Source organism: Misgurnus anguillicaudatus, chromosome 18 (assembly GCF_027580225.2).
Source record: "Misgurnus anguillicaudatus chromosome 18, ASM2758022v2, whole genome shotgun sequence".
Lineage (NCBI taxonomy): Eukaryota > Metazoa > Chordata > Actinopteri > Cypriniformes > Cobitidae > Misgurnus > Misgurnus anguillicaudatus.
The window spans coordinates 19,491,233-19,516,890 of NC_073354.2; the positions used below are offsets into that span (position 1 = coordinate 19,491,233).

Here is a 25,658-nt window from a genome sequence, read left to right on the forward strand (position 1 = left end):
AGTGTTTCATTCCTATGAAAGGTAGGATTCATTCTCTTGAGTACGAAACGTTTTTAATACCATGCGCATTATCCTCCGCAGTCTAGCAGCTTCGCGTCAAGTCAAACACCACTTCAGAACGTCCTCGAGAATGCGCAGGTCATTAGACATTGGGGGGAGAGAGAGAGAGAGAGAGAGAGAGAGAGAGAGAGAGAGAGAGTGAAAGTAGAATAAAGGTCTGACATCAGGCACCCAGGTCAGGGAAGCTAGAAGACAATAAATGTGTCAAAAGTATCAGTGTCGGCGCCAGAGAATACAGAATGAGGGGGCCTCCTGTTTCACTTGGGGGGGGGCACCTGGTTCATCTTATTATTATATTATTATTATCACTACATGGCACTGTTAAATCAGGGAACTACACTAACCTTTTCCACTGGTGGCACTTGCGCTACCAACTTTTTCAGTTACTGGCGCAAAATATGATTTGGTCGCACATATTTTTTTCAAGTTATATTAAGGCGCTCTGGATAATAATGAACAATAATGAAACTGTATTGCATACAGATATGCTTTTTATTTTACTTGCCATCTTTTGCACATGCCTTCTTGTTTTCTTAAACGTTGCAGTGTTTCCCAAAGATCTGAAATTTACTTGGTGGTGGTAGCCGGTAAAAAAGGCAATTATTACCCACTGACAAATAATGGTCTACTATACATGTGACGAAGAACTAATAATGTGTGACACAACACAATACTTTGATTTATTGAAAATTAATATTAATTTCACATTATATTTCATCAATCTAACCACCCCAAACTTTCTTTGCCATTAACAAAGCTGACACTGTTTGTCAAAGCACCACGAAAACACTTAGGCTACTGTTTTTGCACTGATATATGAAGCAATTAGACCCCTTTTATCAAACTCAATATAATACAATACTATGTATAGTATATTAATAGACAGTGCAGGTCTATAGATTATAAATGTGACTGATGTTATGACTGATGTTATAATGGTAATAATTTCTATTAGATAGGCACTTTTACTGCTTCTGCTCTATCTTTCTGTAACGGGGTGATATGAGTTCGAGACTGCATTTCCCATAAGGCTATGCAGTAGCGTAATGTTACGTCAGCACGCACTATAAATAGACGCACGGTAGCATAGCGTGTCCTCCTCTTTCATTCATTGATTCTGCCAACAAGCAAACATTATTATAAGGTATTTGTGCTTGATTGTGTTTGCTTGTGTAATTATATGGGGTGTGCAGTAGCATAACACACTCTTGTTTCATTTATGCATTGATGTATACAAGTATTTGCTTACTAAGTGATTTGCGCTTCACGCTGTCTGTAGGTAACGTTACGATAAATAGACTCATAGTAGTGTGGATTGCTTTCACCTCATTTGTCGGGTCTACAAACAAGCTTGTCGATCTTCAGGTAATGGGTCTCTGACTATGGAAGGGTATATTTTAAGTACGCCAGCTAATTAATGCCAAGTAGTTGATCGCTTATGTTTAGAATTGTTTGTGTGTTTATAGGTTACTGTTCATTTAATTTAATGCGGGTATAAGGCATCTTCATGTACGGATTTTATTGTTAAGGTAATGAGAATTTATAAAGAAATTAGTAGGTTAAAGGGGTAGAAAGAAAAGTGTTTTATGATGTTGTCATCTTTCAGAAAACCGTGCGTGTTAATGGTGATTGGCCTGACGACAGAGTCTTCAAAGAGTATGAGTGCTGTATGAGCGAAATGCTTGTTAGAGGTAATGAGTATTAATAAGTCTTTCTGTTAATATGCTAAAAGAAGTTTTTGCTCATAAAGGTTGTTTTGTAGGTTCCTTTTTAATAGAAGAAACAACCGGTTGGTTTTAATTCTGTCTTTTACAGATCCAGATATATATTTTAAGGTATTTTCTTAATTTGGTAAAACCTCTTAATTTAATTTAAGGGTTGATTTAAGGAATTCATATTTAGTGTTTGTTTTACAGGTCGAGCACGACTATTGTTACTATTTTATATTTTGATTTTTGTGGTGAATTTCCCCTTTCTCATTATATAAGTGATTTATGATTATTATTAGTATTTGTGTAATGATTTGAGTGTTTTTATTCATTATTATTTTTATTTTATTTTTGTGAAATGTATGATTAATTTTGTTTCCTCTCTTTGTAGTTTTCATCCTTTCTGACTCTCGGCAGCACAGGGGCTTCCCTTGTGGGTGCGACTGGCACTGGTGCGGTGGTGGGATATTCTTGTGACGTGGCACCTTTTATTGTGTGCTGTGATTGCTGTGTTGAAGTGGGGTTGCATTGCAGTGGTTGTATATCCTTCACAATTCCAGTGGTGCCTTTTAAGGAGCCCTGTGATTTTGTCATGAGAGTATAAATATTTTTCTACATCATGAGGTTTGCCATAGTATTTTAAATATTTTATCATGTTATGTGGAATTAGAAGTTTTGTATTATAAATAAAACTGCTTGTAAAAGTGATCATTGCTATTACCGTCTGTGGCATTTAACTTATATATATAAATACCGGCCAGGTCTGGTTGGTTACAATTGGCGTAGTCGGACAGGATTTTTTTTTCTCTTTCTCTTTTTTTTTTTCCTTTTATTTAATTGTTTTTGGGGGATCACCACATATTGTTGGTAAGTAACAGGTACATGTACTAGTAGCAATAGTCGTGCAAGAAGATAGCTGTCTTGATTCCCTTAGAAGCCGCCTCCTCCTGAATTATCTTGACTTCTCTTTGAACTCTTTTCCAGCATGTCTGAAGATTTGCAGCAAGAATTAACGGACCTGCGTGAACAGCTGCGTAGTTTGCAAACATTGAATGATCAATTGAGGAGTCAAGCATTACCATCCAGCGGACATGTTGTAAATTCATCCTCCTCAAACCCTAATACTCCTCCAATGTCTCTTCACAGGGCGCTGTATGTTCCTAGAGAGAGAAAGTGCCCACGTTTTTATGGACATTCAGATTCATCATCCGTGACTGTGGAGGAGTGGATTGAGGAAGCTACTATGTGTATTGAGGGTAGAGGTTGGTCAGATAGGGAACAAGTATTGTTTATACTGGATCATTTAGGAGGGGAAGCAAGGATGGAGGTAAAGCTCCGTCCTGCTGCTCAGAGGGAGAGACCAGAACTTATTTTTAATGTTTTAAAAGATATGTATCATGGTAAACAAACTTTTGTGCAGTTACAGCAGAAATTTTTTGAGAGAAAACAACAGGAAGGAGAGTCTCTTATGGAGTTTTCCCATGCCTTAATGTCATTAATGGATGCAGTCTTAAGTAGTAATCCTAACAGTGTTCCTAATGATGACCAGGTGCTTCGAGATCAATTTGTGGAGCATGTAAGGGATGTTACTTTACGACGTGAACTCAGACAATTTGTGAGGCAAAAGCCTTCTTGTTCCTTACTAGATGTAAGAGGTGAAGCAATTAGGTGGGTGGAGGAAGGAGAAATAGCGACTGTTACGTTAGTACCACAATCATGGTGTAATAAGACTCAAGGTAGAGTAGTTCAGTTTGACAAGAAAATAAATAGGTTTGGGGAGTCTACTGAATTCAATGAAATTAAAGATATGCTTAAGAGTCAGCAAAAACAGATAGACGCTATTACTAAGTGCCTTAACGAACTTAAGCCTACCTCTGATAATCCCCCTTCTTCTCCTAGAGTGAACACTCGAAGATGCTTGCGCTGTAATAAGCTTGGCCATATTGCCAGATATTGCCGTCAGCCTTGGCCTATTGATGTTGGTTCTAGACCACTAACAGTTGATATCAGTGAAGTTTCAACTGAAGAGCCTTTAAACTAGTACCCTCTGTTGTTATGAGCCACACAACAGAAGAGGGTAGTAATGGCTCAAAGTCATCGATGTCAGCATGTCCTTCTGTTTTACAACGTTTGGTTGGCCAGTGTCCAACAGTAACTGTTCAGATGGGGAAAGTCACTGTTCCCTGCCTCTTGGACACTGGTTCAATGGTAACTACGATAACTGAATCATTCTTTAATAGCCATTTTAAATCATTAGGTGAAGAGGTTCTTAAAGAATGTAGTTGGCTTCAGTTGAAAGCAGCAAATGGTCTAGAAATCCCATATGTTGGGTATTTTGAGACAGATATGTTAGTGTTGGGACAAACTATTTTGAAAAGAGGTGTTTTGGTAGTTAAAGATTCTGTTGACACTGTTTTGCATCAAGGGAGGGTGCTCACTCCAGGATTGCTGGGAATGAATGTTATTGGCCAATGTTATAGTGAATTGTTTGAACAGCATGGCGCAGCATTGTTTTCAGCACCTTTAGTTAAACAAGCTGAGCCAGGATGGAAGGATGCCTTATTGGAGTGTCAGAGAGCCGAGAACACCCATACAGCCAGCTTTGTGGGTCATGTACGAGTGCAGTCTGATTATCCACTGCAGATTCCGGCAGGCACGTTAAGGTTAGTAACGACCTCTTGTCCGAAAGGTTTTGGTTGCAAAAATACAGTTGCATTATTGGAACCACAGGAATCAGGAAATAATGGGTTACCACCAGGGATTTTGATTTCCCCTGCTTTGGTTCAGTTAAATCAAGGTTTTGCACTGATCCCTGTAATAAATGTTAGTACTGTCTCTGTCAGTTTGCAACCAAAAACTAGATTGGGAACATTGGTCAGGGCGGAACTAATTCCTTCGCAATGTCAGGGTTTCTGTTTTGAAAAAGTAGGTAACACACATACGGTCATAGTTCAATCTCAAATGTCCGTTTCTACTGCAGAATCTGACATTGACTTGGAATTACCAGGGCTTTCGGAATCCGAACAAGGGTTAGTTAAGGATCTCTTAGCCCGGTATAGTGATGTTTTTTCAAAAAACGATGGCGATCTTGGATGTACTTCATTAATTGAGCATCACATACCCTTGACGGATGATATTCCAGTGCGCCAACGCTACCGTAGACTTCCGCCGAGCCAGTTTGAGGCTGCCAAAGCTCATATTAAGCAGCTGTTGGATGGCCAAGTCATTAGGGAGAGTTGCAGTCCTTACGCATCCCCCATAGTGCTAGTTAAAAAGAAAGATGGCTCCTTACGAATGTGTGTTGATTATCGACAGTTGAACGCTAAAACTCGTAAGGATGCGTTTCCTTTACCTAGGATAGAGGAATCTTTGGATGCGTTGACTGGTGCAAAATGGTTCTCGACACTTGATTTGGCCAGTGGCTACAATCAAGTTCCGGTAGCAGAAGGGGATAAGCCTAAGACTGCTTTTTGTACACCTTTTGGTTTATTTGAGTTTAATAGGATGCCATTTGGATTGTGTAATGCTCCAAGCACTTTTCAGCGATTAATGGAGAGGATTTTTGGTGATCAGAGTTTTCAATCCTTGTTGTTATATTTGGATGACGTGATCATTTTTTCATCCTCTATAGATCAACACTTGCAACGTCTTGAATTAGTCCTACATCGTTTAAGACAACAGAATCTCAAGATTAAACTTAGTAAGTGTTGTTTCTTTCGCCCTGAAGTCCATTATTTGGGTCATGTCGTTTCTGCTGCAGGTGTAGGAACTGATCCCGATAAGGTGGCAACTGTGGTAAACTGGAGACGACCGGAGAATGTTCAGGAGCTCCGATCGTTTCTAGGATTTGCTAGTTATTACCGGCGGTTTATTAAGGGTTTTTCTAGTGTTGCAGGTGCCTTGAATCGCTTAGTTGCAGAAGTTGCCTCTAATCGAAAAGGCAAGTCATCAAAGATGTGTCTAAAGAACAGCTGGACTGAAGATTGTGAGTATGCCTTCCAAACATTAAAAGGGCTGTTAACAAGTGCTCCCATCCTGGCTTATGCAGATTTTAGTAGACCTTTTGTTTTGGAAGTGGATGCAAGCCATCAAGGATTGGGAGCAGTTTTGTCACAAGACTATCAGGGCAAGCTTAGACCTATTGCCTTCGCAAGTCGAGGTTTACGGCCATCTGAGCGCAATATGCAGAACTATAGTTCAATGAAATTGGAATTCCTTGCTCTAAAATGGGCCGTAGCTGACAAATTTAGAGACTACTTGATTGGGCATAAGTGTATTGTTTACACTGATAATAATCCTTTAAGCCATTATCAGACAGCTAAACTTGGAGCATTGGAGCAGCGTTGGGTTGGACAGCTTTCTGACTTTGATTTGGAGGTGAAGTATAAGCCTGGCCGATATAATGGCAATGCTGATGCATTGTCCAGACAATATACAGCTTCAATGGCTGAGATTTCAGTGACCACACCTATTCCAGAGATGGTAAGACAATGTGTCACCACTCAAAAGTCTATATTGACCATTGACACTATTTCTGCTCTTCCCCTCCAATCTAAGACCAGTTTAAGGGAATTTCAGGAATTAGATCCGGTCATCGGTCGGTTTTTGGTCTATTGGGAGCGTCAGAAGCCCCCAACACAACAGGAGAGGAGTTTTGAACCTTCTGCAGTGACTGAGTTAGTTCGCCAGTGGCAAAGGCTAATGAAGGTTGATGGTGTGTTGTATAGACGGTTTCAGGCCCCAGGTGGACATAAGGAGTTTCGTCAAGTAGTGTTACCTCAGTGTTTAAGGGAAGAAGTGTTAGGTAGCCTGCATGATGATCACGGCCATCAGGGGGTGGAGCGGACCGCTAGCTTAGTCAGAACACGATGTTACTGGCCCGGGATGTACAAGTTTATTGAGAATTGGTGCAAGCAATGTGAGCGCTGTACTTTAGCAAAAGAAGTTCGACCGAAAGTTCGAAGTTTCATGGGTCACCTTACAGCAGAAAGGCCATTGGACATCTTGGCCATTGACTTCACATTGTTGGAACCATCATCCAATGGAACTGAGAATGTGTTGGTCATGACTGATGTTTTTTCAAAATTTACTCAAGCCATACCAACAAAAGATCAAACGGCGCAGACTGTAGCACGAGTGTTGGTTGAGCATTGGTTTCATTTGTTTGGGTTACCGAGGCAAATTCATTCCGACCAGGGCCGATGCTTTGAGAGTAAAATTATTCAAGAATTGTGCAGAATCTATGGCATTGTTAAAACTCGTACAACACCATATAGGCCTCAAGGCAATGGTCAATGTGAGAGATTTAATAGAACGATGCATGATTTATTGCGAACACTTCCTGTTGAAAAGAAATATCATTGGCCAGAGTTTCTGTCACAAGTGGTGTTTGCTTACAACACTACAGAGCATCAGTCTACAGGCTATTCTCCTTATGTTCTTATGTTTGGGGAGGAACCCCAGCTACCAATTGATTTTATTTTAGGCCAAGATAATCTGGAGCCTAGTGGAGAACCATGGATAGTTCAACATAGAGAGAATTTGGAACAAATATTCAACAGCGCTAGGGCCCGCTTGAAAGCCGCAGCAGCTCAACGTGCTCGATCAAATAATGAGAAGGTGCATCATGACTCTTTGCAAGAGGGTCAGTTAGTGTATCGAAGGTCCCATAAGGTTAGAGGGAGAAATAAGATTCAGGATGTGTGGGATCCAACACTTTATAGGGTTGTTCAGGGTTCAGATGGTCCAGTGTATTCTGTATGTCCAGCTGATGGTACTGGTTCAGTTAAAAGAATACATCGATGTGAGTTGCGTCCTGTTCCTAGTTCTTGTGATCCAGGGCTACCTCTGAATATGAGAGATGAAGAACTTGATTCAAACACAGAGTCTGTACTGATTATATCCGAGTCAATGGATGAGGTAGGGTTGCAGGACGAAAGTGTAGAAAGTTCTTTATCTAGATCTCCAAGTGTTGTATTACCACCTCCAGAGTGTAATCGTGGATTAAGACGTACCCAGAGATCTACTGCAGGATGTCATCGGAACCCATATCATCTTCCCCAGTCTGTTTGTACTAATGATCAAAGAGCTCTCCCTGTGACAAGGCCATCCAACAATTCCCAAAGTTGTTTGTTTAGACCATGGGTGTGAAACCTAGGTTTATCGACGGGACGTCGTTTTCTTTTGAGGGGGTGGATTGTAACGGGGTGATATGAGTTCGAGACTGCATTTCCCATAAGGCTATGCAGTAGCGTAATGTTACGTCAGCACGCACTATAAATAGACGCACGGTAGCATAGCGTGTCCTCCTCTTTCATTCATTGATTCTGCCAACAAGCAAACATTATTATAAGGTATTTGTGCTTGATTGTGTTTGCTTGTGTAATTATATGGGGTGTGCAGTAGCATAACACACTCTTGTTTCATTTATGCATTGATGTATACAAGTATTTGCTTACTAAGTGATTTGCGCTTCACGCTGTCTGTAGGTACTATAAATAGACTCATAGTAGTGTGGATTGCTTTCACCTCATTTGTCGGGTCTACAAACAAGCTTGTCGATCTTCAGGTAATGGGTCTCTGACTATGGAAGGGTATATTTTAAGTACGCCAGCTAATTAATGCCAAGTAGTTGATCGCTTATGTTTAGAATTGTTTGTGTGTTTATAGGTTACTGTTCATTTAATTTAATGCGGGTATAAGGCATCTTCATGTACGGATTTTATTGTTAAGGTAATGAGAATTTATAAAGAAATTAGTAGGTTAAAGGGGTAGAAAGAAAAGTGTTTTATGATGTTGTCATCTTTCAGAAAACCGTGCGTGTTAATGGTGATTGGCCTGACGACAGAGTCTTCAAAGAGTATGAGTGCTGTATGAGCGAAATGCTTGTTAGAGGTAATGAGTATTAATAAGTCTTTCTGTTAATATGCTAAAAGAAGTTTTTGCTCATAAAGGTTGTTTTGTAGGTTCCTTTTTAATAGAAGAAACAACCGGTTGGTTTTAATTCTGTCTTTCTCAGATCCAGATATATTTTTAAGGTATTTTCTTAATTTGGTAAAACCTCCTAATTTAATTTAAGGGTTGATTTAAGGAATTCATATTTAGTGTTTGTTTTACAGGTCGAGCACGACTATTGTTATTATTTTATATTTTGATTTTTGTGGTGAATTACCCCTTTCTCATTATATAAGTGATTTATGATTATTATTAGTATTTGTGTAATGATTTGAGTGTTTTTATTCATTATTATTTTTATTTTATTTTTTGTGAAATATATGATTAATTTTGTTTCCTCTCTTTGTAGTTTTCATCCTTTCTGACTCTCGGCAGCACAGGGGCTTCCCTTGTGGGTGCGACTGGCACTGGTGCGGTGGTGGGATATTCTTGTGACGTGGCACCTTTTATTGTGTGCTGTGATTGCTGTGTTGAAGTGGGGTTGCATTGCAGTGGTTGTATATCCTTCACAATTCCAGTGGTGCCTTTTAAGGAGCCCTGTGATTTTGTCATGAGAGTATAAATATTTTTCTACATCATGAGGTTTGCCATAGTATTTTAAATATTTTATCATGTTATGTGGAATTAGAAGTTTTGTATTATAAATAAAACTGCTTGTAAAAGTGATCATTGCTATTACCGTCTGTGGCATTTAACTTATATATTTAAATACCGGCCAGGTCTGGTTGGTTACATTTCTATTTCTCTCTTGCCGATTTAAAAAGCTTAATCCACTCATCATTTCAAATTTAAAAGTCTACTTGCTGTCCCGGTGACAGACTTCACATTGCTTTGCTCGTTCAGTGCAATTGGCTTGACATTAGCGTTGCTTTTTGCTACAATCTCTGTCTAAACTTAATATGGATATGGTTTTAGAAAAGATATGGTTTATTAATAAAAAGATTATAAAAAAAATGTGAGAAAGGAAAATGCTGCGCGTGGTCGTAACAAGAACCATCGCCATAGAAACCGGAGGCACGCTAAGGGCTCAGTCACACCAAAAGCGCTTTAAACGCTTGCAAACGCAAGGCGCGACGCACTGCCTTTTTTTAAAAAAGAGCAGTGCAGCGCGGCTTTTCATATTGCTAAGCAACCACCGAGTCAGCTGTCTTGTCAATCAAATATTGAAGCGTGAGCGCTCTTTTGCTGTTAACTGTCATATTAGTAGAAAATTTAAAAAGAGGGCGCTTGCTCTGACCTTGTTTGAGGATAAGAGGAGCACAAACACGCAGGAGAGAGTGAGCGAGTGGAGTCCGGTTCTTCAAAGCAACTGTAAACTTCCCTCGCCACAACGTAAGGCCCGCCTCTCCCCTCATTCGATTGGACAATGGAAGACGCGAATGACGTCAGGCGCTCCTCCGCTCTCAGCGCTCCTTCAAAAACGCGTGCGCGGCAGGCAGCAGAAAACCGCAAGGCGCTCGGCGCGCATAAACAGCGCGCAAACGCGCCCTGCCCATAGAATATCATTCAAAAAAGGCGCCTGCAACTGCCATAAACTCTTTTGGTGTGACTGAGCCCTAAAACTGCACTCGAGCTTTAGCGCGGTAGCGCTCATGGCCGTTTTCCGATCGACTCGGGTTATAAGCACAACATTAATCAGACTTGGGACCCAAAGTAATTAAACTAGGACCTAACCGGACCCGACAGACCATTTAAAATATAAACCCGGAACCATACGGGTCCCGCGTCCTCAGTGAAGAAAGACCTCTGCTCAAGTTCAGAAACATGGAAGACACTGCGCTTGCGTCTCGTCGCACCTAATTATTCATTGAGAAACAGCTGAGCACGCGAACGCACACTGATAGGGAGAGACACGACGTGCTTTCGCGCAAAATTAAGCCAACGTGTTGATGGCTCAGAGCACGTTATAAAACGTATTCTTAAAATCCACATTTCTGTTTTAATAAATGCTTATAGTAAATCATAGCATATTGTCTAAGACATTAGGTAGCACATTTGCGACCCATTAAAAATTAGGGTCGCAACGGCAGTTCAAAAGGTCGCATATGCGACCATTTTGGTCGCAGTGTAGCTCCCTGTAAATGCTTGGTACTGATTGGCCAGTCGCAACATTCAAAAGTATTTTATTCCTTGAACAACCGCCTGAAACACAGCCTCACCCGGGTACTGCGAGCGGGTCACGTTAACAGGGACTGTTTAATACCTACGAATTAATACAGAATAAATATGCATTATTAATAACGTATATGAGATTGTATTTACAATGATTAAACCGAATGTTCGTCTTTTGACTTTTAACTTGTTTTAACGCGTCTGGCTTTTAGCCATTAAGAAACGTTTTCCCAGAAGGTCTGTATTTCTTAAAAATAAGCTAATAAAAGACATCAAATCAAAATGTTATGTCTATATATTTACTCATATAGTATAGCCATGGCACTCATCTCATTATATACTCATATAAACTATATATAGTTTAATAAAATAATGTATGTTACCAGCAATACATCAATTACAACCTTACTATAGTGATTGTATTTACTAGCTGCTGACCACCTTCAAAAGTGCATAACTCACATGTAAAAATCATTAAACAATTCCATAAATGTTTCTTAGTTTAAAAAAGCTTTTTATTTTATTAACTTTTTGTTATTGCATTTTAATTGTAAAGATGTTCCTACAATTAAAAACAACTAGTTTGAGTAAAGTTAAAATGACTTACTTTTTACTTTCACTTGAGTAGATTTTTAGACAAGTAACTTTACTTTTACTTAAGTAAAATATTATTAAAGTAACTTTACTTTTACTTGAGTACAATATTTTATTACTCTTTCCACCTCTGTGCGTGACTATTTCACGGTAATTTATGAGATCAGGTTGATACACTGTAAAAAAAAAAATACTTTGCTGCCTTAAATTTTTTTGTTTAATCAACTGGGCATTTCAACTTAATTGTATTTATCTTGCCTAGAGATGAGTTGTTACAACTACAGGTGAGTTGTTATAACTTACAAAAGTAAGTGTCATGATTCTGCCCTCTTGTAATTGCTTTATTCTAGTCTTGAGGCAGAATCATGATAGACTCATGTTTTGTGTGCCTGCACGTGGCCTTTTGTTGGGCTGCGTGCTTGCGTGTCTCGTCACTTTATCCCCACTCCCTTGTCATCCTCTTGTCTTCATTGACTAATCTTTGTCACCTGTTCCCCTCATTATTTTACCCCTATTTAAGGTCCTTGTGCTCTGTGTTCTGTCTGGTATCGTTAGCTCTGTTCCTGTGTTAAGTCAAAGTCAAGTCAAGTCTAGTAAGTTCTTTGAATATTGTTATTGTGTTGTCTAGTCAAGTTCAGTCTAGTTAATTTCAAAGTCTTGTCAAGTTTAGTGTTAGTCAGTCCTAGTCATTGTTGCTTGTTTTATGTGTTTGCTCCCACGTGGGCTCTGTTTCTTTCTGTTTAATTATAAATAAAATCATCTTTATTTTCCATCTGTCTGCGCTCGGGTTCGTTCTCACTCTAATCCTGACAGTAAGTTGACTTTTTCAGTTGACATGACTTGTAAATCTGAGTTGATTTAACATAAGGCAGCAAAGTATTTTTTACAGTGTACAGCGCTAACTCAGCAGTCACAACTTTATTTTTAGCATTATAACAACATTGCGATTAATTTAGTGTGTAATTTAAAGTTGGGGCTTGCATCACAAATGTAACGTCAGTCGGTGTTATGTTGAGATTGGCCTGATTTCTAACGGTCTTTTGCATGCACAAGGTTTACATAAGAAGAAGGAAACAATAGTGTTTAAGGCTCACAATATGTCATTACCATGTACAGAACTCTTATTAGGGGTCAAGCCACGAAGTGGCGTAGACACCTATTGTTATTGTTAGTTTTCTTATTATTATTATTCATCCTTGTTCTTCCGCCATTGAAGTCAATGGCAGCCCATAGAACCGTACGTAGGAAAGTTATGAAATTTGGCACACATGTAGAGGACAGTCTTAGAAGTTTCTATAGCAAAATTGGTGTGTCTAACTCAAACCCTCTAGCGCCACCAACAGTCCAAAAATCCACTTATGTTCATGCTTATAACTTCTGACCCGTGAGACCTAGAAACTAAATTCTTGTTTCCTCTGAATCCTTGGCTCATGATGATTCAATTGCACACATTGATGTCATTTGTGTCATGCACATCTTTCCGCCATTTTGAATTTTCCGTAAAACCTACTTTTTCGAACTCCTCCTAGAGCGTTTGTCTGATTTGCATGTCCTTTGGTATCTAGCATCTAGAGACACCCCTGACAAAAAGTTATCAAAAGCTTTTTGATAGACCAATGCGTTCTCATATAAATTGACAACATATATGGCGGCGAGCACGCCAAATTGGACGTGAGGCCGGATCTTCGCAACACTTTATTGTATCGACACGAAACTTAGTATATGTCATTACAGTCATGACCTGAGGGTGTCTGCAACGTTTCGTCACAGCGCCACCTAGTGGTCACAAGATTCGAAAAATGCCTATTTTCGCTTATAACTACTTCAAACTTGAGTCTAAAATCATAAATGTGGTCTTGTTAGATTCCTTGAGGCATGCCGAGTCAAACGATACCAAACGGTTTTCAGTCGGCCATTTTGGGTGTCGGCCATTTTGAATTTTCTCATTAAGTTCAGTATTTCAAAAACAGAATGGCGTATCGCTACGAAATTTGGCATGGTTCATCAGAGACATGTTCTGAGCGCACATATAAAACTTTAGGACGGCGCCACCTAGTGGTCAGGATATGTAAAGAAATTGTTTAAAATCTTTATATCATTTGATTATATTGCCACACTGACATGAGACTTCACTCTATTGATTCCTTGGCTCGTGCTGAGTCCGACTGTACCAAATATGTCTGAGTCAAACCTACTTCCTGTCGGCCATTTTGAATTATATTGAACACCTACTTTTTTGAACTCCTCCTAGAGCGCTCGAGTGATTGGCTTGATTTTTGGTACGCATCATCTAGAGACACTCCAGACAAAAAGTTATCAAAAGCTTTTCGGTAGACCTATCCGTTGTCGTATAACGCATCAAAGAATGCGAGGGCGAGCACGCCAAAATGTGTTTGAGCCTGTATCTTCGCAAAACTTTTGCGTATTAATATGAGACTTGGTATATGTCATAACAGTGATGTCCTGAGGGTGCATGCACCGTTTCGTCACACTGCCCCCTACTGGTCACGAAATATAAAAAATGTCTATTTTTGCTTATAACTACTGCAAACTTGAATGTAAAATTATGAGACTGGTCTTGTTAGATTTCGTGAGGCATGCCGAGTCAAACGATACCAAATAGTTTTTGGTCGGCCATTTTGTGTGTCGGCCATTTTGAATTCTTCTTTAAGTTCAAGTATTTCAGAAACGCAATTGCGTATTGTTATGAAACTTGGTATGGTTCATCAGCAACATGTTCTGGGAGGGCTTGTGAACTTTTCGGTGCCCCCTAGTGGTCAAGAGATTTGAAGCTATATCTCTGCATCTCTTTATCGTATTTACACCAAATTTGGTGGGTGCCATCACAATCAAGACCTGAGTCACAATTTATTTTTTGGTCAGTGCCCCCTAGTGGTCAAGTCATTTAAGGCTATATCTCTGCAACTCTTTATTGTATTTACACCAAATTTGGTGGGTGTCATCACAATCAAGACCTGAGGCACCATCTATTGTTTCGGCACAGCGCCACCTAGTGGTCTCAAGATACAAAAAATTGCTATTTTTTTATTAAACTAATGCAAACTTAGATTTTAAATCATGACAGTCATCACGTATGAATAATTTTTTGCCATGTTTGGCTTGACCCCGGTATCGCTGCTTTCAGCTATATTTATTCATGATTCTATGATTATGATTGTGGATGAGTATATGATTGTGGAAACGCTTTAAACCCACATATTAATAAAGCCCATTGTAGCTTTAACTTAATTTTTGCTGAGACTCTGTCATCTGAGATAGAAGAGAAGGAGAAAATGAGAAAATGTAAACCAGGGTTCTCATGCTTTAATAATCTGTTGTGTGCAAAAAGGTCCATTACAGATCAGCAAATGACTGTGTGTGGAGGGGGGTTGAATAGACTGATGGATAGTTAAAGCTCTGTGAAATCTGCTTTTTCACAATTTCCATTTTATTAATTCTCAAATTCTGTGTTTTCTGTTTTCATTTTTCTGGATTCTGCTTTTAATGATTAAATAAAATTTCAGTAATCAAAAAGCATATCTTATCAAAACCTTGAACGGTTACAATTTAACAACAATTTATTAAAAGTTCTATTTAAAATTACACATAGGCCAATGTATTTTTAATTATAAATGGTTAGTTCCAAATCCTTGATTCTGATCCGCTTCATCTAACGGTTCTATTTATCACTGCGCCATTAGCAACACCCATACCACACGTATCAGTTTGAGAACAGTTTGTTGTTTTTATTTGAGCTTTCATGCAGCACAGCCGCCTCTCGTACCTTATTGCTTACCTATTAAAGTAACTGCAATGTACTACAACCATGCTACTGACAAGTGTAGTGAGTGAACATTTCTGACAAAGAAAGCAGCAGGCTAGTGTCACTTCAGACCCAAGACTGCACTGTTTACATATTGATAAACATCCAGTTGTGTATGTTTACTTAAACAAGATAGAAAACTTTGTTCAGTGATCACATCACGCGTGTGTTGACTGCCGGTGCCACTGTGTGTTTATGCTTCAGATGTGTGAGTGTTGTGTTGTACGGATGTGTGCGCGAGGAAGGCAGACTCGAGAAGAAAGTATACTGTACATTTAGTCTGCTATGTGCTGGGCTTTGGCTCTAATGAGGCAACGCGGCATTGTTTGCAATGCATGACGAGAAACGGACGTACCTTTCTTTACGTCAAACATTACATGAAAGGAAAATGTTTCCACCCTTTTCTTTCATTTGTCGATTAATGAAACAAACCATGTAAAAAACTGAATTTGAAAATGAATGGGTTTTAATTGAATTAAAAATTTGCCAAATGGCTAAATTTTGATGGACATCTCAAAGACTTTCATTTTCATATCAGTCTAATGGTATGATCACAATGCTCCATATTCACAGACGTAAGCTGAATTTAACAAAGCTTCTTCTACTCCAGTACAATTAAATTACAGTGAATATTCACTCTAGTTTCCAGGGTCTGTGTTGGTGTATATTAAGAGATACTGTAGTGTCTCTTCCAAAGCAAAACCCCCACAGCTGACAACTTGGCAAAATGTAAAACTACTTCCAATTTTAGATTTGCGAACTACCATCTTTGTGAAACAGGAGAAAACTGTCAAATTACAATTACAGTACACATGCCAACCAATAAAAAACAGACTATATTAAAAATCTAAATAACAATTCAACATAAAGTAACTATTCACTTCACTCCAAACACAGAAAATATGCACAAAAGCGCATGTACATGTAAAACTAACAGACACACACTCACACATGATACAACACACAATTTATTCTCACACAAGCATGCATATCCTACAGTACCTCGTTTATATGCACATTATAAAGACCTGATATTTGCATGCCATTACTGGTTGAACAGAGGAAATATTATTCAGATACAATTCTAGCTGTATTTAACTGACAAGATAATTTGTGGAATGCCAGAAAAATCCAAAAACCATCAGTCCATTTAAACCAGCATTGGCATGTTGTTCATGATAAATAAAATGGTAATGAAAATTATTTCCAGTTCCGCATTTGTCCACACTTGTTGCCATAGTCCCTTAAAGGGATAGTTCACCCAAAAATGAAAATAATGTCATAAATGACTAACCCTTATGTCGTTCCAAACCTGTAAGACCTCCATTCCTCCGTTTATCTTCGGAAACACAGTTTGGGATCTTTTATATTTAGTCCGAGAGCTTGTTGGCCCTTCATTGAAAATCTATGCACGGTGTACCGTCCATGTCCAGAAAGGTAATAAAAACATCATCAAAGTAGTCCATGTCACATCAGTGGGTCAGTTAGAATTTGTTGAGGCATCGAAGATACATTTTGGTCAGAAAATAACAAAAATTACAACTTTATTTATTAGCATTGTCTTCTCTCCCACGTCCTTTGGGAATGCGCGTGCACAGTGATGCTGCTGATGTACGACGCTGCTAATGTGTTATCCTCAGACATGTTTGCAAAGATTTTTTTTTTCAAAGTTACAGTGTGCATCTCCATCAGAGTGTAAACGAAGCTCAGGCGCAAAAAAATGCTGGGGCGCACCAGATAACACGTCAGCAGCAACGTATGTAAGCAGTACACGTAATGTGACGTCACATTACAAGAAAATCAAAACAGCATGTCCAATAAGACTTCTCTGGTTTAAAGAGCACATATTTCATTGCTAAAAAAAAAACGTTATTTTGTGTATTTGGTATAATACAATGTGTTTTATGGTAAAAAAAACCACATACTTTCCACATACATATTTTCCACATACCGTACATCTTTGTAGCTCCAGATATCACTCTCTTCCTGAAACGCATGAATTTGAAAAGCTCTGTGTCCCTGATTGGCCAGCTAATCTGTTAACCGTTGTGATGGCTAACATCAGCCGGAAATGTGACGCTCCTTACCATGTTTGAAAGATTCACTTACAATGCAATGCTAACAGGAGTTAAAGGAATAGTCTACTCATTTTACTACATTTTATGGCGTAATAGCACTTTTGGGAGTACTTCGACTCGCCTGAAAAGTCCGCTCCCCTTCTCACTCTCATAATGGAAGAGGGAGGGTGTTACTGCGCCGAGTCGAAGTACTCCCAAAAGTGCTATTACGCCATAAAATGTAGCTCCTCTTTTAAATCCGCTTAGAAAAGCGCTACGTTTTATTTTGTACCACCAAACTTGCTCGTATAACTACTCGTCTTAAATAGGAAAAACGTTGTTTGTTCACTTCTAACTTTATCTCTAAATGGTACCATTGAATGAATGGGGCTAAGCTAAATGCTATCGAAGCGTCGCAGCTCGCTCCAGCGCTTACGTGCACGCACACAGATGATAGAGGGATGTATCAACAATTCTTAGTTAAGGTAATAACATATTTTAATATTGAAAATGAGTAGACTATTTCTTTAACTTACAGGCTGAGTTCAATGCGGGAGGAATTATGATAATGTCGGTCTTTACTACATCACCAATGCCAAGAAGTAAACTGATGCCTAGAATCTGTGTGTTTGTTGTAGTCCAAGAAAAGAGATTTAACTTGCGTCATTGTTTACTTTGGGGTTTGTACCTTTTGCATATCATTAACATGTACTAATAGACACTTACACACCAAAGGAAAAACGTGAATCGGACAATAGGTGCTCTTTAATGGGGATTAAAAAGGAGGAGTGGGTGGATTTATTTCAGGGTGCTTGTGTTCACACACTGCCAACACACATTTATGTCCAAACAACTTGTAAAAGTGGATTTTGCATAATATGGGCCTTTTAAAATAAATGTTTTTGAAGCACTGAAGCCCAAGCATTAAGATCAAATAGTTTGAACATCACAAGAAGCATAAATTCAATTTAAACTCCTTCTGATAATGTTAATGTAATGTGTGTGTAACGGTGTATAGTAGACATAAAATAAATTGCTTATTAAAAACTGAAAATCCATTCTCTATTTCACTCTTCTCATGTTGACTTGAGAGACTAGATTGAATATTAAATTGGGTCTCTTTCGAATGCAGCAGAGAAGGAATGAGGGGAGGAGAGGACTTCATACATCAGTGATCTTATAGCATGACTTGAACAGCCATGTTTATTAGAGTAACTCTAAAATACCTCTCCCCCTCTCTCTCTGACTGCACTATAAGTCAATGAGGGCCTCAGAATATCTTCACACAATTTTTGTGCAATAAACTCAAGCTGTCCAGGAGCAAAACTGCACCCACACAAATGCAAACACAAAATACGTCTCCCTGGGGCTCTGAGAAAAATGATATGGGATGCAAGCTGTACAAATAGATCTGTTAGACAGACACCAGAGGAAGAAAGAAAGAAAGAAAGAAAGAAAGAAAGAAAGAAAGAAAGAAATGGGGGGTCATATTTACACACAACAAGAACAGTACCAAACCACTCCACCCAAAATCCAAAACAGCTACAAACTTTACCGAAAAATATACTCATCTGAAAAACAACCATAGTGATTTCTCTACCTGCATTGGCCTCTCAAAACCTTGTCTCTCTCATCATTCACTTCCTTTATCTCTCCGACAGCCACATACAAATGTCCCTTGAATTGTGATGGACACCTGCATGCAGCACTGGCCAATCAGCATTCAACATGTCAGTCTCCTCACACAGCACATATCTGTTCTGAGTGCATTACCCAGCATTCTTTGTGCAGGGAAGGGGAATAAGGGCTCTTCTGTCCACACAGGAAACAAGCATATGAAACAGGCCAGCAAGTACCACACTGGCCATTCATGCATGATGCTGTAGAGGTGAATGTGTAGTAAGCCACCACCACTAGTTAAATAATGATATTTTATCTCCATATAATATCTGCCAGATCTGGTATTTATATATAATGAATCTCCAGCCACTGGCAAAATGAAAAGCTGCTTATCAACAGTTGAGAAGTCAACTGAATAATGCTGGTTTAAAGGGATTTTCCAGGTTTAATGCAAGCTAAGAAGATATTGACCAAATCTGTGGCATGTTATTAAGTACCAAGGAAAATAATTTAGGCTTGTAAACAATGTGTTGACACTTATGGTATCACAAATAAATATATTATTTAAAGTTAAGGTGCGTGTGTGTGCTTTTTTCAGTGTTCTTACAGTACATTTACATTTATTCATTTGGCAGACGCTTTATCCAAATGAAAGAGCATTTGATATTTTGTCTAAGGATGAACCATAATTGTAGTCTACAAAGCTACATTTACGTGTAGGAATATAGTCTTATTTGAAGGTGAACATGGATGGCAGTGAAGTTTATCTGTAACTCTACTGATATTCAGAGAGTAAAGCCCAAATAGTCTGTTTTTTACGTGCACACGGTAAGCACAGTCTTGCAAAGTATAGTTTATTTGACTCATACGTGTACACAGACGGTCGACGCATGCGCATTGTGACAATATGCAATGCATTTTCTGGGCTATACTGTACCACATTCTCCAATATGCGGGTGATTCTCGCGAAATTAGATTTATGAGGTGTCATGAAACATTTTGATAAAAAAGTAAATGCAAAGTATCAAAATAAGAAGAATACAGTTACAAATATCTCTTCACATACTATTTTGCACGTGATTTCAAATGACATCATACAAACCAATTTTTTGTTTTTTCCACATTTAAGGGGAATATTTTCATTACCGCAACATGTCCATGACTAGATTTGGGTTCTTTGACATGGAAATATTTATAATTAAAAAATCTAAAAAATAAAAAGCTTCAGTGCATGTTATACTATAAACATTTACAGTAAAGAAACATGTGGTATTTGGTGATCATTGGTAAATAGAGAGACAATAATAAGGAATATAAATGTGTCCAAGAAAACTTTTCTCATCCTCCGCAACAATTTTCAATCAAACATTCGAACATCAAACATTTTCAAAAAAAAGCATTATGCACGAAGCATAAAAATGAGAGATGAGACACCCTACGGACTCGTAGACTAAGCGTGCACACTCTATTTAAGGCCACGAGACCGAAAGTCCACATGAAGTGCGCCATTTGGGAGAGGGACATAATTGACTGTGACACTCAAGATGGCTACCAGGTAAGCAGTTCTTATTTTTCCTCTACAGATAAAAGTAAAAATTTTGTTTGTCATAGTACCTAGACAACTTTTTAGTTCTCATTACCAAAACATGAGTTTGTAAATGCATATTTTTAATGTAATATCATGTTGCGGTAATGATAATTTTTGATAATGATAATCTAAAAAATTTAAATAATTTTATAGGAAATATTTTTTAAATCCTCTAAAAATAATGGTTATAGTAAGTTCAGACCTTAATCTCATATGTGCAAAAAAATTGGCTTCAATAGGGCTTTTTAAAAAAACTGATGCTGGACAGTGTACACCTTCTAAGTCTTGATTTCGTGAGAATCACCCATTTTCAAGATTTTCAATTTGACTCCAGCTAATCTGATTATATTAAAGAGCATTTTGAGGACACATGATCACAGACACTATTTCATTTTCAACATCAACTTCTTTATCCTTTTCTCCTCTTTCCATCTTTCTGGTAAAGCCAAAAGCCAGCACACACACATATAGTAGTACACTGTCGGTATTTAGGGCAGCCAACCTCCTCTAGAAACCAATCCTCTCTCTCTATCTCTCTGTGACATATAAGGCATATTTCTGGGGCACTCCACCCTGTAAACCCTTGGGAGACATACATATACACAAACACACACTAGCACTCACAGAAGGTGGAAGTTGGCATGTAAGGGTGAAAACAATTTGGGGGGAAAACCTTGGAATGAGAAAAGATGTCAACTATTCACCTATATATCAGGCTTTTTTGTACACTCCTCCTAGCCAAATCACAAAAATCATTTAAGGTGCTCTTAAAATACATGTGTGTGATGTCTGCACTCAACTCTGAAGAATAATGCATGATTTGCATGCAGGGCTATAATTGTAATGAAGTATTAATAACTCCATTAACAAACACAAGCATTAGGCAACTTTAGTTCAGACCTCAAAAATATTTAACCAAACAAAGCAGGACAAGGTTATTCTAGAACATTCATGACATCCAAAGCCGACCAGAGAACTGATGGCACCTTACGATTGTTAACATTTTTATTTCATCATGTTTCACAGTGATGGTCTAACAACAAACGCTGTGGCCATTTTATCATCACGCTGATAAGAGAAATGGAATGACTGTCAGCATATTCTGTCTAACTAGACTCATCCATTCATCAAAGAGGTAATTTACAACCTCTGACTGGCCCGTGCCCCCACATACTGAAATGCAATAGCCGAGAGAGATTGTGCTTTGATTAACAGAGCTGGCCTTGGAGGGAGAGAGGGTTATTAGAATATATAGCAGTTGCCTCACACTACATAACCCATTTCAACAGTCCAGTGATTTAAAAACTTCCGGGGTCACGCTTTCTATAACAGTATTCATGTCACAATGTAAGAGTGTAATAGATCAGTGTAATACATCAGTGACCTTATGAAAACTTACCCTTAAGCATTTGTGTTACAACTACAGCGATAGAAATGCAAATCAATCCACCAAAAAGATGGTTACTACACTGTTATAAACACATGGTTAATTTTCAAAAGGGTACTTAATAGCCTATGCCATTATAGAACTTTTCATTACATTGTTATTGCTATTATAATTCATTTTAATTCATTATTATTTTAGCATATAATACGTCTAATATTAAAAAACTACATGTGAATCGTTACCAACGCAAAAGGTCATGAGTTCGACCACACATACAGATCAAAAACGTCTAGTTTAAATGAACTGAAAGTCGTTTCTCTGGAGGCAGGTGCACACAAGTGGTACAGGTGTGTTGCATGCCTGACGACACTTTCATAATCCCAGCGGGAAAACACAATGATACGGCTCTAATGTTTCAGGATATTATAAATCTTAACACGGATAGAGTTGCTGTTTAAGTTCACAACCTGTCGAACAAGTTCGTCCGTTATGTGGATTCAATAACAGTGTTTCCTCTAGGCTGGTGCAGCATATGTTACGCGCTTTTGTTCTGAAACTGTGATGCATTTTTGGCATAAAATAATCTCAAGAGGGAGATATTAACCATAGACTACATTTATTAAGCGGTTTGTAAATACTAAGAATAGAAAGCAATCTTATTTACAAGCATTTGAAAGATTACCACAAAGGGACCCGCAAAAGATTAATATTACGAGGTAAATTTAGTGCTTACCGTGCATATTCCAAAAAGAGCGTTGTTCTTGTAATTTTTTGGAATAACGCCAGTGCGGTGAGATATCCTCGGATAAGGGACGCTTGTGTGTTTTTTATTTTCAGGTGAAGGAACAGTTGTACCTGCTCTCTGCAGACCACCACCACTCTGACTGCGGCGTCCTCTCACTATCTGCGAGCGATAGGGCTGACGTCACGGCCAACAGTAGGGTGGGCGGGGCGTCGCGCACACGCGCTCTTTCGGAGCTGCACAGATGCGCGAGGATTAGCGCGAGAAGCTTCAGATGATGTCGGAAAAAAATTAATCTAACAGTATGAAAAATTCACGTTGTGGATTATACATATTTAGCAAGCAGTATGAATTAAAATAGCGCGCTTGAATATTACAAACCCCAGTCCCGATATTAAACTCAGTGGACTCTTTGTTCAAACAAGACTTAAGATAGTGAGCAGGTGTTTTAATATGTTAATTATTTTAGAATGGAATATAGAGTGAATTACTGATTTAATCTTTAAAATATTGTAAAATATCTTTACCTAAACAATAAGGTCATATACAACATTTAAAATCTCTGTCCACTGTTGTAATAAACCATTGAATGGAAACATAAAACGATCAATAACATTTAAAAAATAAAAAATAAAGAAAAGTTAATTGTTTAATATATTATTCAAAGATGTTTACATTTAAGTGTTATCTGCTGCCACCTATTGGTCAGAGTGACCAACTGCAAGGCATAATGACTATACAAAAGGATAAAAAATACACTGTTTTGTTCACACTGAATGACAAAGACATAAGAGGACAAAATAAAGCAAAAGATTAAGTTGTTTTTAATTGAAGATGGTTATTTGTAACCAAGCATCAGCAGAAAGAGAAACATTATGTACAAAAACACAGACACACTTTCCTCATAGAAAGTTCCAGACAATACTTTTTTCCCCAATCAACAACCCTAGAAGTGGTGTTGAATGAATGAGTCTATTGCCATCAGCATTTCTCATCAAATTCAAACTCTCACTCAGTTGCCAGCTTGGCACCAGGGCCCGCCTTAGGAATATCTTTGCCAGGTTGGAAGAAGTCTTTGTTTGTGGACATCTCACTTGCTAAGGTTTTCCTGTACGTCCTTCAAGATCTGCTCTTCTAGGTTGGATGTGTCATACTCCAGCAGCATATCATACTTCTTCCAAGGCTGAGCCCACTTCTGAGCATGCTCCATCATCTCTGGGGTCAAACATTGGTCAAAGCGGATACCCTGAATGTTAAACTTGGGACGCTCCCATCGTTTAGACCATGGCTTTGGCCTCATTTTTACTTTTAATGGAAAAACAAATAGAAAGAAAACCATGAGGATCTATGGAGGAAATTCTCAGATATAAAAATAAGACAAATGTGCATTTTATCAATACATTTCAAAGGGAATTTTCAGTTCACTGTCACAGTGATGTCAACGATGGTTGAACACTGTACATGGACTTTTAATGGATTGACTGGAACATCTCCTGAAAGCTCATAAGGAACAGGCTTCATGTCAAAGTCAAAGGTACTGTATTCAGGTAGAGCATCTCTCAAGTACATGAGATTGTCATCCAGTCTCTTTTCCAGCTTTAACACCTCGATTTTCCGTAGACGCGGACTGTACAGCTCATAGCAGATCTCCACTCCTACAGTAAAAATGAATATATTGATGACTAAAGTCATTAAAAAAATACACACAAGGTGCTTGGGTTATGGAAAGAAATGGTATACAAAGCCTTTTTGTTACCTTGGCCATCTACCACATTCCTGAGGACGAAAGTAGCTCCCAGTCCTTTGCCAGAGCGCTGAAGACAGATCCCAAGAAAGCGATTTAGGTTTCCACTCGCATGAGGGTCAGACATGGTCACTGCTAAAATACTGCCTAGATGATAACGTAAAGATATAATTTAGAGGAGGAATGTTTATTCATTTAGAGATACAAAACATAGGGGAGTTCATTATTTCTTACCTACGTAAAACTCTGGAATGTTCAGAACTTTCCGCCTCTGTATCATGTCTTTTCGTTCAATTGAAAACTTAATGGGATTTGTGCGCTGACGAGGAGGAATGAATTCTGGACTCAGAAACCTAAACAACAACAATAGTATTTTATAACAAAATGAAGACAATTAAGTCAGAATTATGCATGAAACTAAATAGTTTGTAAGCATATTCCAAAGTTATTATATTTTTAATTTGTAGTAGCACATTTTATAAGTGGCTCTGCGTGCAACCAGAATCACCACCCCTCTTTTTAATCAATAATCTAGAACTGATTAATCATAAAACATAAGTCAACAAATGGTGCAAATTATGTCATTTTTTACAATCTGACAATCCACTAAACATGACACTGAAAGACAATAGCATGCTCAGCTTTCATTGTGTACAATTAAAGAAGATAATAAAGTTCAATCATTGAACTGTATAGTGATGTACAAACCGTCGCAAAGACCCCTCGCTCTGTGTTTTTTCTACTATCACAGGTTTAGTCGGAGGGGTGAATTTTGGAGGTCCGTCTGAAGCCGCAGCATGCCTCAACACAGATGTCGACAAAAGTCCTAATAAAAAATAAATATCGTCTATTAGTATAAATTATTTAGGCAACAGTACACTATCAGGTTAATATGTACAGTAAACGTCAATATATACAGCAAAGAGTCATTTAAGCAGGTGATGGTGCGGCATGTCAACCGTTTAATGACCGCTACGCAATTAATATTTTGTTACATTTGCAATTGGTTTTAAAAGCACCATGAAAAACTGTAACAGTAGTGGAAAATATAAAAATAATAACATACGTTCACACTTAACCACATTGCTTAGGACTTGTAACAAGCTCATCGTTTCACTCGCCCTCCGTGCGTACGCCGCCATGTTTGACCTCCGACAGACATGTGCATACAAAACACAATGTGATTGGCTGACTACAGTCAATGCCCATAACTATGATTGGCTGGATTGATGGTCTAAATCCACAGGTATCTGCGTGAAGCAAGTTGC

General features: G+C 38.4%; 2 protein-coding genes across 3 annotated transcripts in view; both read right to left on the reverse strand.

Moving 5' to 3' along the window:
* Positions 1-22,810, reverse strand: part of itsn2a (intersectin 2a) — an 87,829-nt gene extending 65,019 nt beyond the window's left edge. The window contains exon 1 of one of the 2 annotated variants that reach the window (XM_073856006.1): positions 22,638-22,810. The gene's annotated coding sequence lies outside the window, so the exon portion shown is untranslated. The remainder of the gene's footprint in view (positions 1-22,637) is intronic. The other variant, XM_073856007.1, reaches the window with a different exon arrangement.
* Positions 22,811-23,454: 644 nt separating this feature from the next.
* On the reverse strand, positions 23,455-25,612 carry mrpl19 (mitochondrial ribosomal protein L19). Its single transcript, XM_073856008.1, has 6 exons — positions 25,457-25,612; positions 25,099-25,216; positions 24,625-24,743; positions 24,403-24,537; positions 24,112-24,301; positions 23,455-23,950 (listed from the first exon to the last, which is right to left on the reverse strand). Exons 1-6 carry the CDS (start codon positions 25,530-25,532, stop codon positions 23,737-23,739), a joined length of 852 nt encoding a protein of 283 aa, XP_073712109.1. The 5' UTR covers positions 25,533-25,612; the 3' UTR covers positions 23,455-23,736.
* Between the last annotated feature and the right edge of the window lie 46 nt (positions 25,613-25,658).